At 43.7% G+C, this 24,766-nt stretch overlaps 1 protein-coding gene and 1 long non-coding RNA gene across 4 annotated transcripts in view; one reads left to right on the forward strand and one right to left on the reverse strand.

The window, feature by feature from the left end:
• Window positions 1-24,766, forward strand: part of LOC140603800 (uncharacterized) — an 80,367-nt gene that overhangs the window by 1,057 nt on the left and 54,544 nt on the right. Inside the window, exon 2 of the long non-coding RNA XR_012006781.1 lies at window positions 19,880-20,141. This is a non-coding gene — a long non-coding RNA (uncharacterized lncRNA). The remainder of the gene's footprint in view (window positions 1-19,879; window positions 20,142-24,766) is intronic.
• ANXA13 (annexin A13) overlaps window positions 18,035-24,766 on the reverse strand; it is a 50,189-nt gene continuing 43,457 nt past the window's right edge. For all 3 annotated transcript variants that reach the window (XM_072774383.1, XM_072774386.1, XM_072774384.1), the window contains 2 exons: window positions 22,323-22,435; window positions 18,035-18,805 (listed from right to left, as the gene is read on the reverse strand). In XM_072774383.1, the coding sequence (XP_072630484.1) occupies window positions 18,686-18,805; window positions 22,323-22,435 (233 nt within the window). In that variant the 3' untranslated portion in view covers window positions 18,035-18,685. The remainder of the gene's footprint in view (window positions 18,806-22,322; window positions 22,436-24,766) is intronic.

Raw genomic sequence — 24,766 nt, forward strand, 5'->3', positions numbered from 1 at the left:
CCTTTTTTTCAAACTGCTTATATTTTTTACTAGTGGCTTTCTTTTAAGTTTTTCCCAAAACATTTTTTTAACCTATGTTTTTCTAATGATCATAAATAAAAATAATACTTTTTGACTCCCTGCTAGGTAAGAAAAAAGAATCTTAAATCTGTTTACTTCTTTCTTCCTGGCTTTTGTAAAGATGACCTGGAATTTAAAGCCCTGATTATTATCATCAAATTATTTTATATTCTATATCTTATCTTTTACAAATGGCTTTGTTGTTTGCTTTTGAATCCAATTTATAGACTAAGCTCTGTGCTTGGCTGATTTACATTTTCAGTGCTAGTTTTTTTATGCCATAGTTTCTCCATTTTTAAATGCTTAACTCTAACTCATTTTTTTGACCAACAGAGTTCATTGACTTACAATATTTTTTTAGAGACAATATGAGAGAGGTGCATTTTTCCAAATCCTTCCTTATCAAAGATTTTCTTTTAATTTCCTATCATTTGCAAACAACTTGGCTAGGTATATCATGGCTTAGGATCAAACATTCTTTTCTTTAGAATTTTCTGAAAATCACCCATTTTATTCTGGGAAGAATATAGAACTACAGAGAAGAAACCACACAATTGACCAATTTATATCCTTTTTTTGTTTCTTAAACTTCTTTTTTTCTTTATCCTTCTATTTTAAAAAATACTAGAATGTGTCCAGGGTGTATGTTCTTTTTATTTTTTTATTTTTATTTTTATTTTTTTTTTATGTTCTTTTTAAGACATATAACAGCTGTTGACTTGCCTATGAAACTATGGCCACTGACTTATATACTTTGGTCTTCACTCAGCTGAGCAAAATTTTCTTCAATTATATCTTTATTACTTTAATTGCAATTTTGTTTCTTCATGTACAACACACACACACACACACACACACATATATAAAGATTTTATTTATCCATTCATGAGAGACAGAGAGAGAGAGAGAGAGAGAGAGAGAGAGGCAGAGACACAGGCAGAGGGAGAAACAGGCTCCATGCAGGGAGCCCGACACGGGACTCGATCCTGTGTTTCCCTGGGCCAAAGGCAGTGCTAAACTGCTGAGCCACCTGGGCTGCCCTATATATATTTTTTTAACTTGGCTTCCTCCTGTAAATTTGTATCACTCTTTGAATATTTACTTGCTTGTTCTTTTCCCCTACATTCATTCTACATTCCCCTACACCATCCCAAATATACCCTTTGCTCTACTGGTATATTTTTCATAGGGTTAGTTTTTCTCTTTATTCCTTCTAATGCAGAGTTGAAATATGTTATTGCATTTTTATTGCTCTGAAATACTCCTGTAGTTCATCTAGCTTTCTATGTGGCTCAGTTTGATCTCTATAGATTTCTGCCTATTTTACAGAAGGAATTTCATTTTTCTTTCTATTGATGTTAAGGTTTTTGAAATAATTTCTTCTGGACATACTCTTGAGTCTTCAGAATGATGTTTTTTCCTTGTTATTCAATATTTTTGCATAGCTTATCTCTTCTTTATTCATCTTTTTAGTTAAAAATACATAATTCTTTTATCTTATATTGCAATAAAAACCACACACAATTGCCAAAATATGGAAAGAGCCCAGATGTCCATTGACAGATGAGTGTATAAAGAACATGTGGTATATATATACAATGAACTATTACCCTGCCATCAAATAGAATGAAATCTTCCCATTTGCAATGATGTGGATGGAGCTAGAGAGTATTGTGCAAAGTGAAATAAGTAGCCAGAGAAAGACAAATACCATATGATTTCACTCATATGAGGACTTTAAGAAAGAAAACAGATGAACCTAAGGGAAGGGAAGAAAAATACAATAAATGAAAACAGAGAGAGAAACAAACCACAAGAGACTCTTAAGTTGGGCAACCCCCGTGGCTCAGTGGTTTAGCGCCGCCTTCAGCCCAGGGCGTGATCCTGGAGACCCGGGATGGAGTCCCACGTCAGACTGCCTGCGTGGAGCCTGCTCCTCCCTCTGCCTGTGTCTCTGCTTCTCTCTCTCTCTCTCTCTCTCTCTCATGAATAAATAAAATCTTTAAAAAGAAGAGAGAGAGAGAGACTCTTAAGTATAGGAAACAAAGGGAGGGGCACTGGAGAGGAGGTGGGTGGGAGGATGGGGTCACTGGATGATGGGCAATAAGGAGAACACTTGATGCAATGAGCACTGGGTGTTGTATGCAACTGATGAATCACCAAATTCTACATCTGAAACTAATACAGTATATGGTAATGAAAGAAGAATAAGGACACTGAGCAATAAAGATCAAGTCTTCTGCAATAAAAGAAATTAACATTACTAACATAGACATAGATGACTAGAAAGGAAAACTGAAGAATTCCCCTTGAAGAAAAATTGAAAAATGTCATGGATTGAGAAAAGGCCAAAGTATACAAACCAATGGTCATGTTTTATAGGTAAATCCACATCTTATCTACCCAGTCATTTTATCAAGGCACATGATCAGTGTTGTAATAGAATGGAAAGGATGGCTATTGTGCTTTGTTTTACTTAATCATATATTCAGCAGACCTGGAAATGAAAGCAACTATTACCTGTAAGTCCTATTTATACTGCATATCCCCAAAGATTAAGTTTTACTTCAAAAAGTGTTAAATATCACTTTCATGTACTGTGAAAAAGTACAAATATTTGAAATTACTGGACATTCAGAAGTAAATAGTTTCACCTACTTATTCATCTTTGAAAAAGAAGACTTATCCAGACTCAGCAGCTTGCCAACAGACTATGTAGCTTGCCCTTGAAACAACTACCTATCACTTTGGATGCTACTTGAATATCCTTCCTTTTTAAAAAAGATTATTTACTTGAGAGAGAAAAAGAGTGAGCACAAGCAGGAGGAGCAGCAGAAGGAGAGGGAGGAGCAGGCCACCCTGATGCAGGGCTCTATCCCAGGGTCTTAGGATCATGACTTGAGCCAAAGGCAGATGCTTAAGCAACTGAGCCACCTAGGTGCCCCTCCTCCTCCTCCTCCTCCTCCCCCTCCTCCTCCCCCTCCTCCTCCCCCTCCTCCTCCTCCTCCTCCTCCTTCTTCTTCTTCTTCTTCTTCTTCTTCTTCTTCTTCCTCTTTTTTTAAAAAAAGGTTTATTTACTAATTTTGGGGGGAGAGGGGTAGAGGTAGAGGGAAAGAGAGAATCTCAAGCAGACTCTCCACTGTGCCTGGGGCCTGAGCGGGGCTTGATCCCATGACCTGAGTAATCGGAGTCAAAATCAAAGTCAGGTGTTCAACCAATTAAGTTACCCAGATGCCCCTTAAATATCCTTCTTACGCTAACAGGGGGATGGCTGATTGTTCTTCCCATTCCCTCATTTAATTCCCAGGGGTCTAGTGGCATCCATGTAGTTTGGCACTGCTGGATTGAGGTGTGATTTTCTATCTCTAATACATGAGAAACTGTAACCCCCAACTGTACCCCCAACTGTACAACAAATGTCTCCAGTAGGCTCTTCCTGTTATCCCCACAGCTTTCAAAACTTTATTTATTCTGACTCCATTTCACCTTCAGGATCCAAAGGGGCTCCTAGCAGGGACACTCCCCACCATTTTCCACCTCTTACCCGGTTGCTTGCTTGAGAATTGCCATCTCTATAAGGATATGGAAAGATTTTGTGGTGTATGCACAGTACAAAACTATACTGTGGCTGTCACAAAAAAATATCACCCAGACAGTAGAGTTTTAAGATTGATCCATTCTCTGTGTCTCCCAGTGATGGAGCAGGAGTGCGGGAAAAATGAACTCTCTTAACTGACTTCCAGAGAATTGGATCTTTTCTTATCTACAATGTAAAGCATGAATAAGTAAATCATTATTTCTCTCAAGCCAACTGTACCTGCTTCTGATATCAGATTTATTCCGATACTGGGTTGTAAGCAGTCTTTGTTTTTTGAGATGTGGTATATATTCACCACTCTTTGTAAATCACTTTTAATGAGCACGAGAGGCTCTAAGAGAGACAATATTTTTTTTTGAGAGACAATATTTTGTATTAGCTTCACACATTGTTCTTGAGAACCTACCAGAAATTCAGGAGCCCCTGAGGTAGAGGCTTCCCTGTCACCTCTTTACTTTCTTCTACACCTGAATAATCAAAAGGTAGAAAAAAGAGTGGGCAAAGACAAACATGATTGATTTGGCAACCCCCATTCCCAGGAGAGCTTGCCATGTCCCCAAGGCTTTGAGTAAGGAAGTAGAGAGTACCTTGTGTTTTCCATTCCAATGGGCAGGCCAACACAGGCTATGGAGTCTTAGACATGAGTTGGAGGTTGGGAAGCCTGCTATTTAAACTCTTCCTAACACCTAGTGCTTTGTCAGTTGCCCAAAAGCATTGCACAATATTGGTAGTAATAATAGCGATCAGAAACCTGCCATTCCACCTGGGAGATGTGCACATTGTTCCTATTGTCATCTCCAGAATTTTCTTCCACACAAGTGCCTGAAGGAGAACTTTCTCTCCTTATGACTCCCAAAGTAGATCATTATTCGATGGCTGTGCGGGGTGGTAACTAATGATGTGACTGAGATTTGCAATTACTCAGAATATTCCCCCAGAAATGCTTGCATAAGAACAGCACTGGGGATGACCTTTTCTGAAATCAGGAGAGCCACTAGGGCAGGTGAATGGATTCTTTCATCCCAATACAAAATTATTGAACACCTGTTGCATACCTACTGTATTCCTTGCTCCTGGAAGGCATTTGGAGAGATGCACCGAGATCTCATTTTTACCAGGACATACACTAGCCCTCTCTTCTACTTGAGAAGCACCCCCCCCTCTCACTCAGATAACCAGTTAGACAGCAATAAGGAGTAAGATGCTGGAGAGGAGAGAAGAAGGTCATTCCAGAAGGTATTATCAAAATGTGTATTATCTGTAGAAAAAATGTTCCTGCCCTGTGATTAATTTGTCAGATAAACTGGTTGAGGTCTGAGAAGGGGGCACCTTGGATGTGTGAACAGAGCAATGCCAACCTGGGATGGCAGTGGTGTATTATGCTGGTGCTTTTCTTGGAACAGTGTTTCTGAGACATTGGGGGTTTGCTCGACAGACTTGATGTTAACCACTGAAGAGGCAGAGGGAACTTCTTCACTTCCCCACTGTGCCTGAGGTTGTCTGAGAACCTTTGAAACAAGTTTCCTTCCTGTCAGTGCATCAGGCAAGGTGCTCAGATGTTCTGATTTAGGAGGAATAGACCTTTCCTACTTGACATTTTCCCGGAAACTTTCTTCATGTGGTCTCCCAAGGTCCTATCTCCCTCCCCTCCGCCTTCACCCGCACTATCTCCTCATCTCGTGTTCCCCTCTTGCTCAGCAGATTTATTCTTGTTTGCAAAACCACTATCCTGTTATCTCTTCTATTATTATGTCTCATGAAGAACTTTTCTGGGCTTCATTGTTGTTGTTGTCTTTAAAAATTTTATTTATTTATTCATGAGAGACACAGAGAGAGAGAGGCAGAGACATAGGCAGAGGGAGAAGGAGGCTCCTTGCAGGGAGACTGATGTGGGACTCGATCCCAGGACCCTGGAATCATGACCTGAGCCAAATGCAGATGCTCAACTACTGAGCCACCCAGGTGCACTGGGGCTTCACTGGTTTAGCCACCAGATTCCAGCCTGAGCAAAGAGCCTCACATGCTGAGAGTGGGGCATGGTTTCTCCTTAGGAAACTGTGAGTCAGTATTCCACAATGGCCATTTTTCTAATCTGTGTAAAGGTACAGATTTATTTATTTATTTTCAACTGTAAGATAAAGGGAGAAAGACAGTCTTTGAGCACACCTAGGATTGCCACTTGGACCAAGGGCTGCCAATTTGCTAGCTAGGTACCTATGAGCACTTTTCATTTGGTGTGTTGTTAATCCTCAGGATAAGCCTGTGAGGCAGGTTTCATTAAGCCAGGGTTTTCAGTGTAAGTATGTCCCAAATAGTCACAAGACATACTTACACTAAAATATTGTCTTGTTATCTGAAATTCAGATTTAAGTATGTATCCTGTACTTTTCACTTGCTTGAGCTGCCAACCTTTTATTTTATACTACAGATAAGGTTATGTGACCTGCTCAGGGTGCTTGATAAGGGTTAACTTCGTTCTCCTGCTCTTCCCCCATCTCTGCCATTCAAACAGTTGAAAGAGAAAGAAAAGAAGGGAAAAGAAAAGAGAAGAAAAGAAAGAAAAAGAGAAGAAGGAAGGGAGAGAGAGAGAGAGAGAAAGAAAGAAAGAAAGAAAGAAAGAAAGAAAGAAAAGAAAGAAATATTATTTAAAGTGAATGAATACGCTCCAGCCTGCGCCCATTTGTCATTTCATTAGACATTTTCACCTATTGTCAGGAGCTCCCTTGCAGCACTAAATTCAGTAGAGGGCACAGTGATGATCTGATACTTTGGCTGAATCCTGACCAGAATTTTGACCTTTTGCAAGGGACATGGCAAAGCAGAGAGCCCAGAGGCCTTGGCATCCAAAGCCATGAATACCTGCCCTGGCTCTGGCACCAGCTCAGTCTATGAACCAGGCCATATCTGTTAACTCTTTTGTGAGTTTTAGTTTCTTTATTCAAAAATTGAGAATGGGGGATACCCGGGTGCTCAGTGGTTGAACGTCTGCCTTTGGCTCAGGGTGTGATCCTGGGGTCCTGGGAACAAGTCCTGCTTGGGCTCCCTGCAGGGAGCCCCCTTCTCCCTCTGCCTATGTCTCTACCTCTCTCTGTGTGTCTCTCATGAATAAATAAATAAAATCTTTTAAAAAACCCCACAAAAATTGAGAATGGGACTACTGACATTCACGCTTCATGACATGTTATGCAGTGTGTGGTATAGCATCTAATACCAGATAGGCCTGGGTTTAAGTCCCAGCCCTGCCACTTACCAGCTGTATGACCTGGGGCAAGCAGCCTGATCTCACTGGGCCTTGGTTTCCTCATCTATAAATTGGAGATAATACTAGCACAAAATCGAATGAAGGCTGTGTGGTTTTGAGGCAAGGCTTACTGATTAATTCTTTCATTCACACAAACTCTTAATTGACAACCTAGTCGGCTTCTTGTATAAACAGCTCTAATCAGAGGCTGTGAATGAATGCCTAGCTCTGTTCTAGGAGCAACTAGGAACAGTTGCAGGAAACCGATCTATGCTCCAAAGAACCAGCGATCTCATAGGAGGAGACCAGATGTACCCAGGTGAAACAATAAGACAGTAAAATCAAGGGCGTGATGATTCAGTGCAGATTCAGGCCTGATGCTAAGGAGGTATGAGTAGCAACAATCATGTCTTGTGCTTTTATACCTACTGCGGTTTACCAAGGGCATTCACAAGCATTTGACGTGAGGTGAAGAGTGGCCAGAACGAGGAGGGGATGGGCATGGGAACCTTCTTAGAGGAGGGGCTTCATGAAGAAGTAAGAGATTTGGGTGGGAAGATGTACTTCTGATGGCACAAATCCCAAGTGCAGAGGCAGGGGAGGTGGTGACAACCAGCAGGTGAGCAGAGGAGCTGAAGTGGAGCTACAGGGAGACTGAGGTTGGGGCCTTTGCACTTGCTGTTCCCTCTGCTGGAATGCTTTTCCCTCAAATATTCGTGTGCTGGGTCCTCGACGTTCAGGACTCAGTTCAGATATTATTTCATTGAGCATACCTTCTCGGACTACCTAAAGTACCTTGCATTTCCTTACCTGTCTTCCTAGGTCACTTTACCTTATTTTATTTTTTTTATTACACTTTTTGTTTAGTGAAATTATTCTATTTGTGATATTTCATTGTTTATTCTCAGACTCCCTTAACAGAATGAAAGCCTCATGAGAACAAGAACATTGAGGCCACAGCAGGTGCTCAATAAGTATTTGTTGAAGGACTATATGAGCAGTAGATAGAGGCTCCAGAGTGCTAGTCTCAGGAATTAGGATTTTATAGAAAATTATCGGTTCAATAAAACCTGTAACAGTATTCCCTATGTCCCAGAAGGAGCCTTTTGTGACAAGAGTCAGTGAGTGGTCCTTTTCTTTCCTCTTTGCTTAAAATGAGTCCAGAAAGTGTTGGGAGTTTCTGGGAGTGTCCATGGGTTTCAGAGCTTCCTCCACCTGCGTTTAGCAGTGATGCTCACCTGGCCGCACATTAAAGTCCCTGGGGAAATTTTTAAATGCCCAATTCCCAGGCTGCACCCTGGTCCAAGTCCAATAAAATCCAAATTTTCGGGGGTGGAGTCCAGGCATCGGCATTCTGTAAGCTTGCCAGATTCCACTGTGCCGCCAAGGGTGGGAACCGCTGTGCTAGACACTCTTCTCATCTCTTATGGGCTTCAGACATGATTAACTGGCCTATCTTATTCACAGTAAGAACAAAGTAGAAATCAATAGATTTTCTTCCTCACAGACACCCTATCCCAAGGTGAAGTGCAGCTAGTTCTTGGGTGCATTTCTGTATTTGATGACCTGTTTAGAATTAGCCAGACCTTTCCTTCCACTGAGGTGGACCATTCTGGCCAAGTCTCTGTGCCATCTTGATGACACATTATTTTGGGGCTGGTTGCTGGCAGCCCTGAGCTGGCCTCTGTTCCACTGGCCCCATAAGCAGGCTCTGTCCCAGTCTCTACTTTTGCTGCCCTTGTGGCTGTCACGTTGCCCATGTCCTCAGCCATCCTGTGAACCTACAGTGACTTAACATGGTTGGTATTATTTACATGTCACACAGAAGATGCCAAGCTGATGTCACCAGCAAATCTCATGCTCCTGCTCCCCAGCTGGATCAGGTCAAGGGCCTGCAGAAGGCAGATGACCTGAGGTCTTCCTCCTGGAAAGGAGCTGCTGAGACTCCTTTACTCTTGGAACTTGCATTTGCAACCTGTTTTGCTGAGTGTCATCCCTTCCCCCCATCCTCCATATGCCAAAATCTATGATAATCTTCTTAGGCTGCATATGCAATGGGACCTCTGATGAAATCAAACATCTGGGCAATTATCTCTGGACCAGTCTCTAATTGGACTAATTGGAATAGAATTATTAGAGCTGCAGAGAGACTTGCTGCTCCTGTCTGGGCTCTTCATGCCAAACAAAAGAAGCAACCAAGTAGTAATTCAGACAATAGATGCCCCAGGCAGTTCGAGCCCCATTTTGCTCATTAGCCAAATCTCTATTGCCCTCTCTCCCCTCAACATGTGCTTCCTAATGTGATTTAATTTTCATGAATCACGTCTATGTGTCTTGTTTTGGAAACCACGAGTAAACATAGCATTGCATCTCCTTACCTTCAAGTACCCTGAGATTTATATTGCTCATGGTGGCTAATCAATTAACTAGGACTTCATTTAACAAACAGGTTGAATGAGGCATTTGTAAAAAAAATCTTTACTTAAAGCACCTACTATGTGTCAACCACTGCTCCGGTCACTAGGGATAAAGGTGGAAGACAGACAATAGATAAGCAGAACAAATAAATCAGTTAATAGAGATGAGATGATTTGAGATAATGATACATGCTATAATGGTGGCACCATGATGGAGAAGGGGGTGGAGGGAAAGACTATTTCATATTTAGCCATCAGGGCACACAAGGCGGTTGAGGTGTAGAGAATTGCTCTGTGTGTTGGGCTAGAGGACTGGGCAAGATGTGGCCCCTGGTCTCAGATCTCCTGGTTTAGCTGGGGATGTGGTAAAGGGAATGATGAAGAATAACACAGTGAGTGCTCTGATGGAACTGTGTGAAAGGGAGAGGACAGAGATAATGCCTAACTACGGCGGGGAGGGGCAAATAACTGAAAGAGCAAGTAGAAGTCAAGGGCTCAGTGTGGCCAAAGATGGGGAGAAAGGAAATGGGTGTTGATCTATTCAACCACGTTTATTGAGCATCTATATGTGTCAGGCATTGTTGTAGGTGCTGGGGTTACATGGTAAACAATGGAGAAACAGTCTAGACCTCCTAGAATGTATCTTCTAATGGTGAAGGTGGTGGGTTAGGCAATGAATAAGTAAAGAAATAAGATACTTTCAGATGGTGACAACTGCCATGAAGATGATATAGGATAATGTTAAAGGGAGACTTCGGGTATCTTCTGAGGGTGGTGGGGATGGGGCTTGGTAGGTTGGCCAATATAAGCCTCTGGGTGGGGGGCATGTGTGATGACATCGGCTCATGGGGCAGTCTGGAAGAAGGTTCTAGGCAGACAGAACTATAGTGCAGAAATCTTGAGGCTGGAATAAGGGTGAAAAATTTGAGGAACAGAAAAAAGCCCAGCATAGTCAGTGGAAGTAGGGAAGGGTGTGTGTGTGAGAAGGACTCAGAGGTGAAGCAACTGGAGAAGGAGTAAACTAGTTATGAAACTATATTGTAGGGGTCCAGGCTGGAGAGGACAGAGGCTTGACATGGATTGATAGCTATGGAGGTGGTGAATCATGGAAAATCCAAGACGTTTGGAGGAAGAGAGCTAGCAAGACTTCTGATACATGGTCTTCGAGGATTGAGGGATAGAAGGAATCAAAGATGACTATGGCCTAACCAGCTGTCTGACTGGGGGTGGTTACTGAGGGAAGACCAAGAAAGGAACTGGTTTTGTGTGGGAATTGAAGATTTTTCTTTGGATGCATTTAGTATGAGATGCTAATTGGACATCCCAGTGGAGGGGAAGCAGCCCTGATAAAGGCTTGCGGTCTGAGTGGCAAACCCTTTGCCTGGGGACTGTGTGGGAGAGAGCGGCAGTTAGGGATGGTAGTGCCAGCTGTAGGGTGGGAAATAGCCTGGAGGAGGATGTGACCCGGAGGTGCGGGGGGGGGTCTGTTGTGTTAGTCCAGGTGGGGAAGGGTGGGAGGCATGAATCCATTTGGCATCCACACCTTGGATTTGCCTCATCGTGCAAGAGACTGCTTCGTGATTCCATTTCAGGGTTGGTTACCCCGGCACAGATGGGGTGACTTGGTTAGACAACCAAACAGCCGGAGTGTAGGGAGCTTTTGGCGTGGGTCCATCTTTGTACTAAGGGCTTCTGGTACTTTATTTCATCTAATCTGCACCAAGATCCTGTGAGGTAGGTATGGCTCCTCCACTTATTTGTAAATGACATGGTCTGTGAGTGGAGCCACCTGAAGCCTCTCCCTGGCCTTTCCTTCTCCTATTAGTCACTGTGCAGAGGGCTAGGTATTGGGATTTGTGGGAGTTGATGGCAGTGCCTTATAGATCTTTGACCAGCAAAAAAGACTATGATCATCATAGACAAATCAGTGTTTCAGAAGGAAGAAAAGATGTGTGTACTCGCATCTTTTGATACACTAGGGAAAGGCAACTGGTCATTTATATTTAAACTGAAAGCAGAGAATCATTACAGTAAAACATATATAGCTTAATTTTATTTTTCATATAAACCATTCAAATGTACAGAGTTGTCATTTATTCTTTTTCCTTTAAATGCAACACACCTTTATCAGGTCTTTCCAAAGCGTTCAATTTAGTGCTCATAGAAGCAAGAAGTCCTTCTTTTTGCAATTATAGTTCATCAGCTTCTTTTCTATCTAACTAAATTATGTAATTAGAATAGTAAGAGCAATAGATATAAACATATTTGGGACAAATACAAGGCACTCTTGCAAAATGCATGATCCACTAGAAGTCAGAGGACTTCCCATCTAGTCCTGCACTAGCCACCAGACTTCAGAGACTGGTAGACACTTCAATAGACTCTGTAGAGAGCATGGGACATGTTGGTTAATCTCGCTAATAGGTTAAGTGAGATTCAGTTCAAAGAGCTACAACTGAAAGAAATACATATACAGTGCATATCTGTGTATGCAGACACTTGAAGTGAATGAAATACTTTTACAGAAATGACTTCGCTTTTCTGATTCTTTTTTTCTTCTGGTTCAACCTTTTCCAAAGACTAGTTCTAATTTGAATTGGCCCAGTAGGATTTTAAAAACAATAACTTTGATTTTGTTTGCAGTGCAATAAAAAAAAAAAATCAATACTTGGATTGAGTTCAGAGTTCAGCCAATTAGTGTGTCCATTTTGGTTTCTGAGTCATATTATCCTGGCCCACATTACTCACAGTGAGGAATGATGCAAAACCAGTGCTTTTTGTCTTCTAGCTCAGAGTTTAAAAATGCCTCAGAGCTCTTTTGCCCTAAGACATCCTTGTTCTAAGCAATCCTGAAGTGACCCTGATTGGGGGCCAAAAATCATTACCAGGAGAGACTGGCATAAGAGCCCACTGTCTCTTGATTCTGACACTGAAGATGGTCTTGCTCCCCCTTTCCCTTGTGTGGTATCAACGTTGGTTGAACACATTTTGAACTCATTAAAGGTTGGTTACCTTAGGAACATAAGATGTCAGTGTTTCTGGCTTAGTCATAAAAGAGCCATGGAACATCCTCTTCGAAACCTAAGGACAATTCCTCGAGTAGCTGGTATTGGAGGAGGTCAGAGGACCACTCAGGAAAAAGGACCAGACTTTCTCCCCAGACCTGGGCACATCTTAGCCATTCAGAATGGAAATACAACCAGTAGTACATGCAGGGCACTGTGTGGTTTGCTTTGATTCTTCCCATGGATCCTTTGGCTAGGAGCTCCTTTCCCCATATCTTGCCTCCTTATACTATTTTTAAGATGTCAAAGTCCCCCTTCTAGCATGAAACACATAGTACTGGTTGAAAGTTGACATGGTATGAACTTGTGTCTAACTTAATAGAAGTATAAATGGATCTCTGTCTTTGTTTGCATCTATATCTATGTCATCCATCTACATGTATGTATACAGGTATGTGTATATACCTGGCTTAGTATATGCGCTTATATTTCCTAGCACTTCCCACCAAATGAGCCTAGAAGCAATGACACCCCGGTAGCAATGAGCACACCTAGTACTCAGATCTTGGTTTCTAATACCATTCTCCCATAGAAGGAACCAGAGCTCCTTGGAGCAAAGGCAGGTTCTAGGGTTAAGGAGGGGAATATGCAAGATGAACCTGCAGTGTCTAATATTGCCAGAAATTAAAGAAGTACTCAAAAAGTAAAGTGAGGGAGTATGTCAAAGGGACACAGGAACCAACTGAATGAACTCTCAGTAGAAAAAGCTGAAACAATTTGAGCAGCAGAATAGATAATATAGTATTGGATTTGTACCCAGAGTACAAAGTAAATATTCTTAACTCTATACCAATATAAATAAATAAGTAAATAAATAAACAAACAACTAAATAAATGGGGAGAACAGACAAACCTCCTGAATAGAATAATCCCAAATAATTTATGTAGATACTCCCCATTCAAGGATGTGGAGTGTAATTCCCTACCCCTTAAGTGTGAGCCATGCACAGTGACTTTCTTTTAATGAGCCCAGTGAAGATGGTCAATGTCAACATCAACAGTGATAAGTCATGTTGATAGAAGGTACCTTTGATATGACAAGGTGGGAATGGCACTTTCCCTCTGTGATCTTCCCCCCAACTCCCAGTCTAATCATGAGAAAAACATCAGATGAATCCAAATTGAGGGACAGTCTACTGTCAGGGTTGTCATGGTCTAGAGGAACCTAAAGGGACACAAAAACTAAATGCAATGTGATATTCTCATGGGAATCCATAAATTATTTGGAATTCTTCTGTTCAGGAGGTTGTCTGTTCTCCCCATTTATTTATTTATGCAATAATTTACTTATATCAGTATAGACTTAGGAATATTTATTTTGTGCTTCAGGTAACTAATCTGATACTATACATTAGGTAAAAACTACAGAAATGTAAATAACGTGGGGCACCTGGGTGGCTCAGTGGTTGAGTGTCTGCCTTTGGCTCAGGTCGTGACGCCAGGGTCCTGGGATAGAGTCCTGCATCAGGCTCCTCACAGGGAGCCTGCTTCTCCCTCTGCCTGTGTCTCTGCCTCTCTCCCTGTCTGTCTCATGAACAAATAAATAAATAAAATCTTTTTTAAAAATGTGAATAATGTATGGGCTTTACTCAATTATAATGTATCGATATTAGTTCATAAGTCATGACAAGTGTTCCATATTGATGTTAGCGATGTGAGACACTAGGAGTGGGGAATATAAAAGCTCTGTAATATAGTCACAACTTTTATGTAAGTCTAAAATTTACAGAACATAAAATCATATTAAATTAAAAGTTTATTTTGAAGCACCCGCATCTCTGCCCCTGCCCCTGGCTACTTCTTTTTCCTGACCCTATGTTCTCTATTTCCAGACCCAACATACTGGTCTGCACCTTATGTCCTGATTGTGCAAGAAATTGCAGTGGCACAAACAGGCAGCCTTGACATCTCTCTGAATTCAATGTGGTAGATCTTGCTTGTTGACATGAAGAGTTGAATACCATTTCTGGTTTTCTGGCACCCTTCTTTCTTGGCTTATCTAGTTTCTGGGGGCTTATCTGAGGCATTTTTATTGCCTGTAATGTGTCTGAGAAATGGTTTGTTTGCAGCCTGAGGAGTCTTATGCATTGGTCTTTTGCCACTGGAGGCGTCATACTCTGCACTGCTGGGACAGAGACACATTGCCCTCTGTGTGAGGATGACAGCATCTTCCAGGGGCTGTCATATGTAATTCTGATGGGGCTTATGTCTTCCTGAAGGCAATGTGGGTAGCCTTCTTCTGCTTTCTTCTGCTTCTTCATCATCTATCGCCTTGGATGTGATAAAATCTTTGTCTCATCTTCTGGACCATCATTCCCATCTCCTTTCCCTCTAATCTTTACTTTCAACATTTGTAAGGATTGGTTATATGACTATATGGGGTGCCTAGAGGAGAAGAACTTAAAACATTTAGAATAAGAAACTGGTAACAAGGTGTTTTGTCCGGGGAAGAGCCTCTTGAATGGTCCTTCATAGGTAAAAGAGGTTACTTAGAATTCCAGGACCAGTCCCTAGGGTAGCTCTGTGCAGATTAGCAGAAGGCGCCCTCTCTAGGCAGCAGCTAGCTGCCTCTCTAGCTGTAGCCCTGCAGGCAAAAGCTGATAGGGAAGTTAGGTCTGGATTTGAGGTCCCAAACATCCCCTCAGCCAGGCAGCCTTGTGCAGTAGACAATGTACACAACTATTCATTGTGACCCTGAAATGTACTGTAGGTAGTAACCCAGTGGGAGGAAGAGCATTCAAGATAATCATTTCTTATGTGAGTACCTGGAGACATGGTGCAAATTGTCTCAGGAGTCCTCTGGAAGAAATGAGTTAAGATCCTTACCAAGTGGCATGCTGGACATGCTGGACTTGGCTCCTATTGATTCATGAGATTCAGTTATTAATTTTTCAGGAATTTTATGAATTTGATTAAACCTAGTGGCTATTAAAAATTAAAGCATATAAACTCACAATTAAATTATATTGATACAAATGTAGCAAAAACTCAAAATTCATCACTTCCTAATTATTTGCTACGTTCTCCTATCATCTATGCTCTTGAGGTTACTCACATCTATTGTATCTGTATGGTGGGGATACTGCATGCTGGTGTGCTACTGCTCATCTTTCCAAGACTTCATGTTCAGTGACATCGTGTCAATAGTTTGAAATTGACCATGGTGGGAGTATTTGTACCCTGGAAATCAACAAATGCTACAAATCAGCTCCCACACCCCCAGGGAGGGGAAAAGCAGGGGATATGAACTGGGACTCACAAAGGTAGGGGTGGGCCTGCATGAAGAGAACCACTTGGGACTCCCAGAGCTCCCGAGAGGAATGAGGAGGGGGCTGGAGCTCCCACGGTTGGTGAGAGGACTCCCTTTGCTCCTCAGCGGGGATCATCAGCTTCTGCTTTGGTTCACTTGGGCAAGTGCTCCAAGGTCTGTTACCCACTGTGTCCAGGTGACTCGGGCTGGGTAAGCTGTGTTAGGGAGCCCAATGAGGGACTGGAAAAGAATTTCATGGGGGAAATACATGTACCCATGGGACCTACAGGTGGGGTTCAGACTCCTCTATTCAAACATCTGGGGAGGAGCTGTGGCTCAGGAGAAGGGGGATAGGGCTGCTCAGGGGGAGAGTGACAAGGTAGTGTAGCTCTCCCCTCTCTCTTCCTTCTAACTTTGTCTTCTCTTTCTCCCCTGGACCCCCTCCACAGACTGGCCCTGCCCTCTGAGCACTCGGGGAAGAGGGTGCTTGGGCAATGGTGATGTGGGACCTGTGCAGAGCTGGGGTGTGCGGAGAGGAAAAGGAGGAAATCCCTGGTCTACCATGGGGTGGGACATTCCTGGGACAGGCCAGACCAGGGTTCTCCTGAGGCAGTCCCCAGTCAAGCCCCCAGAAACGGATCTTTGCTTGTGAGCAGAGAGCAACACTCAGCAGCCATGGAAAGAGGTACCTGGTGCCTTGCCCAGTAAAGTTTTGGGGAAAGCCCTCGGGCCCTGAGCTGGTGTGGCTAAGGGCTCAGGCATTAGCGTTGGAAGAGCCTAGGTTTGAGTTCTAGCATTTCCTGTGTTGAGACCTTGGCCTTGGCCTCTCCGTCTTGCTCAGCCTGTTTCCTCGCCTATGAAATAAACTTCCTGCTCCTCACCGTGTGGCTGGTGGCCTTCAACAATCTCAAACAGTGGCTGTTGTTAATAGATCCCCTTTCATCCTGTCGGTTTGTTTTTCTATGCTTATTGTGAGCTCAGGTCCCAAAAACTGGTTGTCTTGTTTCTGTTTTTAAAAGCAAAGACCAGCTTTGGCAACAAATAAGTAAACATGAGTATGATCTGTCACTGAACTTGGCTCTAGAAAACCTTTTTCTGTGTGAGAGCTCATAATGACAACCCTGACTGTTAGATAAACCTGTGTGTGGAGGACACAGGTGTTAACATCTCAATGCGTCAGTCACCATTTCGTAGCCACTAGAAAGACACTCCATGACATATACCTTTATACCGAGAGTGTGGCCTCTTTGCTGTGTGTTGATTACACCACCAAGTCAATTGTCAAGGCCCAAATCTGATCATATTTCTCACTCACTTGAACATCTCCAGTGGGCCCCCCCCCCCCCCCCCACCGCGCATTGCCCAAAGGACTGAGCCCACGCTTGGCAGGCAAAACCAGCACTAATGTGATCCAAACATACTTTTCAACGGCTTCATGGCCTGCCTCCCCAGCCCTCTCCCTCTCTTCACCGCATCCATGCCCAGGAGAATGGATTTCACCACTTCCTGAACACATCCTGCTCCCTTGTGCTTCTGAGCCTTTGCTTTTGGCCTTCTTACTTACTTTGTTTCTCCGGAGAACGTTCATACATTCTTCAAAACCCAGCACAAATGCATCTCGATGAAGCATTCCTCAGTTCCTTCAGGCAGAGTTGTGTGTTCTTTTTGCTCATGAACAAAGAGCTGTGAGAGAGCTGTGCCTGCATGAATTTACTTAGAGCATTCTGTCGAATATGGAGGCATGGGTCTACATTATTGGCCTAGGAATGAACTCTTCAGTTTCCTCAACTGATAAATGGGAGTAATATTAACCTCATAGGTCTGTTGAGAGGACTAAACATGAAACTGTGCTACTGAGCAGTGCTAGGCACAAATAATCACTTGATGAATGATAAACGTAATGACTGGATCAAAGGGTCCATGTTCTGTGACAGACCCCTTATGTCTAGTAACACATGGCTATGAGACAAACATCTTGAACAGAGATCCTATTGGTGTGGAACCAATCCATTTGAGGGTCAGACTATTGACCTTGATCTTGTTGGCACTGTGCCCAGGCTAACTGTATTTGAAGATCAGATGTAAGAATCAAGTGGGTGAAACATCTAAGGCAGCAAGAAGACTTGTTTGTACCAGGTTAACAGATCAGTGACTTTTACCCCTACTCACATTTCACATGGACACCTCAGTTGTTTCCTTGCTGCTAGCCTTCATTGCTGTCGTTGGTGATTATTAACAAAAGTTATTATTTACATTTCCCACATATATTTGAATTTCACAAGTCATAAATTTCCAGGACAAGAGCCCAAACTAATCGACCCAGTCTTTGGGAAAGCAGCTGATGGGGGGCATCTCCCACTTGAATTACCATTGAGGATTTGAAATTGAACACATGGAAGGGAAAAAATTTATTGAAGATTTTATTTATTTATTTATTTTGGAGAGAGAGAGAGAGAGCATGTGCGTGCACGCACACACACACACACACAAGTGGAGTGCGAGTGGAGAGAAGGGGCAGAGGGAGAGAGAAGCAGATTCCCTGCTGAGCAGGGAGCCCGACATGGGGCTTGGTCCCAGGACCCCAAGATCATGACTTGAGCTCAAGGCAGACCCTTAACCGACTGAGCCACCCAGACCCCCCCACAGAAGGAAAATTGATCAACTGATTAATTTTGTCTTCCCTGTACCTTAACCATTCAGTCTCTACCCACTCTGTGCGATACCTATTCTTCTGAATGTTTTATTACAAGTGCAGTTTCTTTCATCAACAGCTAATCTCATTTGTGTTCAGAAAGCATTCAGTTTGCCATGCTAGAGGCAAGCAGAGAGGCTGCTCAGGGACCTGCTAAGCCAGCATTCAGGGTGATCTGCCCAAGCGTTTTGAGGCTGCTGCCCTTCTAAACAGCTTGGCCTGGCCACAGCATTCAGGCTGCCAAGAAAGGAAGCCAGGATTCTTCAATACTTTTTGTGCTGGGGTCACATTTGCAAATCTGGGTTGAAATGGACTCTTGACAAAGGTGGCTTCTCCATGTGCTTCCACCATGCTGGCTTGGTTCAGTGCAAGAGGGCCACCAGCAGTTTCTGGAAGTCCCCAGAGGTGTCTGAGCGAACCATGTCTGAGAGGGACTTCTGATACTTCTCTTGGAACTTTGCTTTTATCCCCTGAAGGTCCACCTGGAGGAGAAATGACAATAGCAACAAAGACAAGAACATTTATAGTAAGTTCACAATGAATGCAGGCAGGTACGGCTCTGAATACATTATATTCATTTGTTCATTTATGCCTCAAAACAACCTTTTGCAATATGGGCTATTACTATTCTTATTTTATGAATGGGAAAGGGGAAGTGGAGTCCAGCTCCCCAAAGGTTGCAGAGGTGAATCTATCTATCTATCTATCTATCTATCTATCTATCTATCTATCATCTATTTATCTATCTATCATTTATCTATCATCTATCTATCTACCTATCTCCCAGTATAAATTTATTTATGGATACCAAAACTGGAATTTCAGGTGATTTTTCTGATTTTTTTTTTTTTTACCATCATCTAAAAACAAATCATTCTTAGGTAGCAAGCCTGTACACAAAAAGAGGCTGCCTGCAGGCCAGAACCTTGGTATGGGGTTAAGAAAATTATCAACACAGAGATTTGAAATGAAGCTCTTTTTTTCCCCCTCTTGTACCCGGATCAGCAAGGCTATTAGTGCCAATCAACAAAATTTAAATCAAGGGGCAACCCGGGTGGCTCAGCGGTTTAGCGCCGCCTTCGGTCCACCTGGAGTCCTGGGATCAAGTCCCATGTTGGGCTCCCTGCATGGAGCCTGCTTCTCCCTCTGCCTGTGTCTCTGCCTCTCTCTCTCTCTCTGTGTATCTCATGAATAAATAAATAAAATCTTTTTAAAAATTCAAATCAATTACAATTTGTAGGACTTATTTTGAATGTAATTCATTGATAACCTGGAAGACCCAGGCACTGGAGATGGGCAGAGGACGCAGACGAAAAACAAATAAAAAGATTGTTCTGCTCTGAACACTCCTAGGACCTAGTAAGGGAGACAATACCTGCACCAGAAAAGATGTAAGTACAGAGAGAACACAGTGTGTCTCATAAAAGAAGCACAGAGCTCTCTTTAACAAGTTGTGTTCTTAATTTTTAAAAATTTAGACTCTGTTGCGCATTCTAGACAGATCCACAGACCATCACCCAGGTTTCTGATACTTTTTCCTCCTGCCTTTATTGGAGGGATGAACTAAGAGAGAAAGAAGATGAGAACCCCAAAGATACAGATGCAATGAAATGCCGGGACACCTGCACCCCGATGTTTCTAGCAGCAATGTCCACAATAGCTAAACTGTGGAAGGAGCCTCGGTGTCCACCGACAGATGAATGGATAAAGAAGCTGTGGTCTATGTATACAATGGAATATTCCTCAGCCATTAGAAACGACAAATACCCACCATTTGCTTCGACGTGGATGGAACTGGAGGGTATTATGCTGAGTGAAGTAAGTCAATCGGAGAAGGACAAACACTATATGGTCTCATTCATTTGGGGAATATAAAAAATAGTGAAAGGGAATAAAAGGGAAAGGAGAAAAAATGAGTGGGAAATAGAGAGGGAGACAGAACATGAAAGACTCCTAACTTTGGGAAACGAACTAGGGGTGGTGGAAGGGGAGATGGGCGGGGGGTGGAGGTGACTGGGTGACAGGCACTGAGGGGGGCACTTGATGGGATGAGCACTGGGTGTTATTCTATATGTTGGCAAATTGAACTCCAATAAAAAATAAATTTATTTAAAAAATAAATAAAAAGAAGATAAGAGCAGAAGGCAGGAGAATGAAGGATTGTGCAAAATGGACGCTGAGCGGGGGGAGACTTGAGCAGGATGGTGTGTGTTCCCCGCACCCCCTGGCTCCACTACTTAGCTGGGGGAGGGGCAGGATGGTGGGGGGCAGTAAGGGGAGCAGGGACAGGGCACACTGGGGCTCCCTTCTAGTACCAAGTGGTTTTAGGGGATTAGGGGATCCAGCCAATACATCTCACTGAGCCTGAAGCATTCTGAGTGAATGGTCCACATGTGGAGATGACCCAGGACATGTGGCCAATCCTAAGATGGGACAGCGCATCTTGGAATGTACACTCCATGGCTCACGTTGGAGTGAACACAGAGCCCTGGTGAACCCTCCAGAGTGATCCAATCCCCTGGGGTCTTTCAGAATTCCCCGTCCTGCTCCATCTTGCTCCTGCTTCCTTGAGCCTCAGGATCTCCTGAGACTTTGGTGGGGGTGTGGGGGTGGTGAGTTACTAAGGCACAGAGAGACAGAGACTGCAGAGATCTGGGGAGACAGGGGAGGACAAAGAGAGAACTCAGGAGAGTGGCAGAGAGACTGTGGAAGGGAAGGAGGTGGGAGCAAGAGAAATGGGCTGGAAGGGAGAAGAAAACTGAATAGTGGAGGAGGAGGAGAAATTCCAAGAATAGGCATAAAAACGAAAGAATGACGTTGTTGCTAAATTATATTTTAAAGCAGTGTCAGATGTTAAATATTATTTGTCGAAGGCCTTGGGACAGGACTGGGGTTGGGATTGTCCCCTTCGATTAACAATTTTTTGAAGGAAGATGTCTGTGATCTTTCAAGTGCTTCATTCTGCAAGTCTTCTCCTACTATGGATGAAATGCCACTTCCCCTAAATCTTGTCCCTCCTTCTCTCTGGGGCCCCTTGTTCCAAAGAATCTGCCCTGAATCTTGACAGGTGCTCCCAAGCTTTGGGCTACTCAGCTCCCTCTTTCTTATACTTGGGCATCCCAAAGAAGGGTGACATTGCTGCTCCCAACAGGGCAAAAGTGCATTAGAGGGCAAAAAGAACTTTAATCTTTTTATGTGAAAGTACATATATAAATATACACACACATGTATATATAGAACATAGCAGAATAAAGGAGGACACGTGATGGAATGAGCATGGGGTGTTCTATGCAACTGATGAATCACTAAACTATCTCTGAAATGAAATAATGCACTGTATGTTAATTAATTGAATTTAAATTTTAAAAAGAACCTAACAGAATATATATATTTACAGGACACAATATATACATACAGAACATAATGGAATATGCATATAGGGAGCATAAACAGACATAATAGTGTATCTGTGGTGGTAATGTTTTGGGGGGAATGGTGATTAGGGAAAAAACTGGGTCCCAAGAGGCCCCTTAGCAGGATGATTGGTAATTAAAAAAAAAAAAAAAAGGTTCAGAAATATTGTCCTGTACTGATACGCGTCTTGTGCAAAACTGGGCTTCCGTGGTGTGTTCAACTGCAGGCCCAGCCGGGGAGCTAGGCAGTCACTGGCTCATCGTCCCCTGCTGGGTGGCCTCATCAGCTGTCAACCTTCCAGTGTCTCTGCTCTGTCCTCCTTAAAATGGGGCCGAGCGTGGTGGCACTACCCAGAAAGGCCCGGCCAGGTCCCCTATGTGCAGGCCAGAAGAGAAGCAACTATCATTCCTGTATTTTTATAAGAAGAAACAGGTTGCAGCATGGCACAGTGTCTTCCACAAAGTCTGAGAAGGCAAGGGCTGTCTCTCTGTCTTACTTTTCCTGTAAATGGGAGCTTAAGAAAAACTATTTGTGGATGACATCAGCAGTGGCCAAAGGAGAAGGGGCAGCCGGCGGCCGTCTTACCTCGGCCCTGGTCACGATGATGTGAATTAGCGTCTCCTCATCGGTGCCCGTGCCCTTCATGGACTTGTACAGACGGTCGGCGAAATAGCCCTCCTGGTCCCGGGCACACCTCACTGGGCGGACAGGGGACAAAAGGAGGTGAGGCTCGAACCGGTCGTGGCCCGGGGAGGCCCTCCGATGGGGCCGAGCTGGCCCGGGGTGTCCCCTTGCCACCCTTGAGCTGACTCAGGCATGAGATAGAGCTTTGCAGGGTGCAGATTCACCCTCTGATGGGATCTAGAAGGTTCCCTTGGGTCAGGGCACCTGGGCTCTTCAACCAAGGACTGTCTAAACCCCTTCAGCGTACCCCCTGCTGGTCCCTGGAGACCCATGGGGGGAGGAGGAAGGCTGTGGCCTCCCTCAGGCTTTCCCTGCCAACTTCGTGATTCTTAGGGGCCAAAGCAACATGTCTTGTCTAAATGAACTCTCTGATGCTGGCTTTGGGGGTTCAGGGGGGGACCCACAGATTGGCAGGCCACTCTGCCAGAATAAAGCTTCAGAATCTTGAAGACTCACTCTGCTGGACTGCGGCCTGCTTTCCTGCGCTTAACAACCTTTCCTTCCTTTGTTTTTCCTCACTGGCTTTGCTCTGTGAGTCTCATCTCGGAACCTTTTCCAAGTGCTCCACATTCTCTTTTAGCTCTGGATCTGGGATGCGGCGCGATGGAATGTTCGATGGTGTCCTCGGACCACCTTCCTATGCTCCTGCTAGGGTCCTCTCCTTGCTTTGATCTAATCCACAAACTAGTGAGGCATAGCTTGGACTCGCCAGTCAGGCCAGAGAGTGCGTCTCTACTCCTGGGGAATAATCATCTTTCCTCTCCCCGCCTCCCAAGGCTGGGGCACGATATGCCCATGGTGACAAATGCTTTGGGGGGAATGAACCATTTACTCTTTAGGTGTTGACATTTACCTAGGACACTTAACGTTTTTGATGCCGTGTGATTCGTAACGAGTAATACGCTCAGTGTAAGTGTGGAACGTGCCCCTTTCATACGTCCTGTGATGGGAAATTTTGTTTTCTAGGCAATTGCCTACACGATTGATTCTTACTTATGAGCATTGGGGAGGAACAGGGTTAGGGAAGCACTGTCTAGGCTGGGGAGGAGGGGGTCTGTTTCTTTCTTTTATAGGCCGTGTGGAATCCGCCAAAGTCTCCGTGGAAAAGAAAAGCCCAGGCCCAGGTGTCAGATCTCTTTATCCCAAGAACAATCCAGAAGCTGTTGGATATATATATATATTACAAATTGACATTGGAAGAAAGGTGAAATTTTTCCCTTTAGTAAGTAGTCTTAATTGTATTTAATCCGATACATTTCATTTTTCTCCTCTATAGGTAGGATGTAGAGCCATAGGGTGTGAAATGTCAAAAAATTTTGGTGGTGGTTGTGGGGAGAACCTGTCAATTTGGGGAATAGCATACTTGAGACTCAGTTAAGAACCCCCCTCAGTGCAGGACTTGTTGATGTGGAAATGATTGTCTGCCTCATGTCAGCCTTCAGAGGTGTCTTCTCCCCTGACATTCCTTCTTTTTGATATTCTAGAAGAGAATCCTCAACTTTTCTATTGTGTACAATCCATGCCTGGTGAATAACATCTGTTGTAGCGGCAGCAGGAATCCCTCAAGAGTTTGGGTGAGGGTAGCCAGGGGCAATGTGGGGATGAAGCTGTGGCACGTGGAAGGCAGGGGAGCCAGCCACTGTGAGGAGAAGACCATCCCTTGGGGGAGCTTGTGAAAGTGTGGCTTCCGGGCTCCATTCTTGGAGATCCTAATAGGTAACCTGGAATGGGGCCCGAAACTGCATTTTCACGTGCCTCTGCATGGATGATTCTGATGCATGTGGTGGGGGGAGCTCGCTGGAGGAGTGCTGCCCCACAGGCCGCAACAGGTGGAGTCATTTGGTCTCAAATTTAGCTATAAACGGGCATCTTTATGAGTCAGGTATGAGTAGGGGTGGGAGGGTCTAGAAAATACAGCTGAAGTCATGCTCTATGATTTGTGTGGTTTATACTGGAGGTTATTCTAATCACTTTTAAGTTTGCTACCACTGGGGTACACCGAAGTCCTGCATTTCATGGTCCTCGTCTCCAGGGGTGTGACTCTTTCTTGCCCTGTGCCCTCTTCCCTCCGGTGGTTTTTATCTTTACCATAACCGAATCTGTTGATTTGTGTGTATCTACCATGGACTTTAAGCTTCTTAAGAGCAGGAACTGGACCTTTTTACCTCTGATCCCCACACCTAGCACGATCCCCAGCCTGGGTAGGGCCAACTAAATGTTAGAGAATTGAACGGCTTTATTACTATTAATAATATTAATAGTGGTTTATTGCCATTAATGATTAATAGTAATGAAGATTAATATAATCCTGTGACTGCATTCTGGTATTTTCCTGATTCTCTGTG

The sequence above is a fragment of the Canis lupus genome, chromosome 14 (genome assembly GCF_048164855.1).
Source record: "Canis lupus baileyi chromosome 14, mCanLup2.hap1, whole genome shotgun sequence".
NCBI lineage: Eukaryota > Metazoa > Chordata > Mammalia > Carnivora > Canidae > Canis > Canis lupus.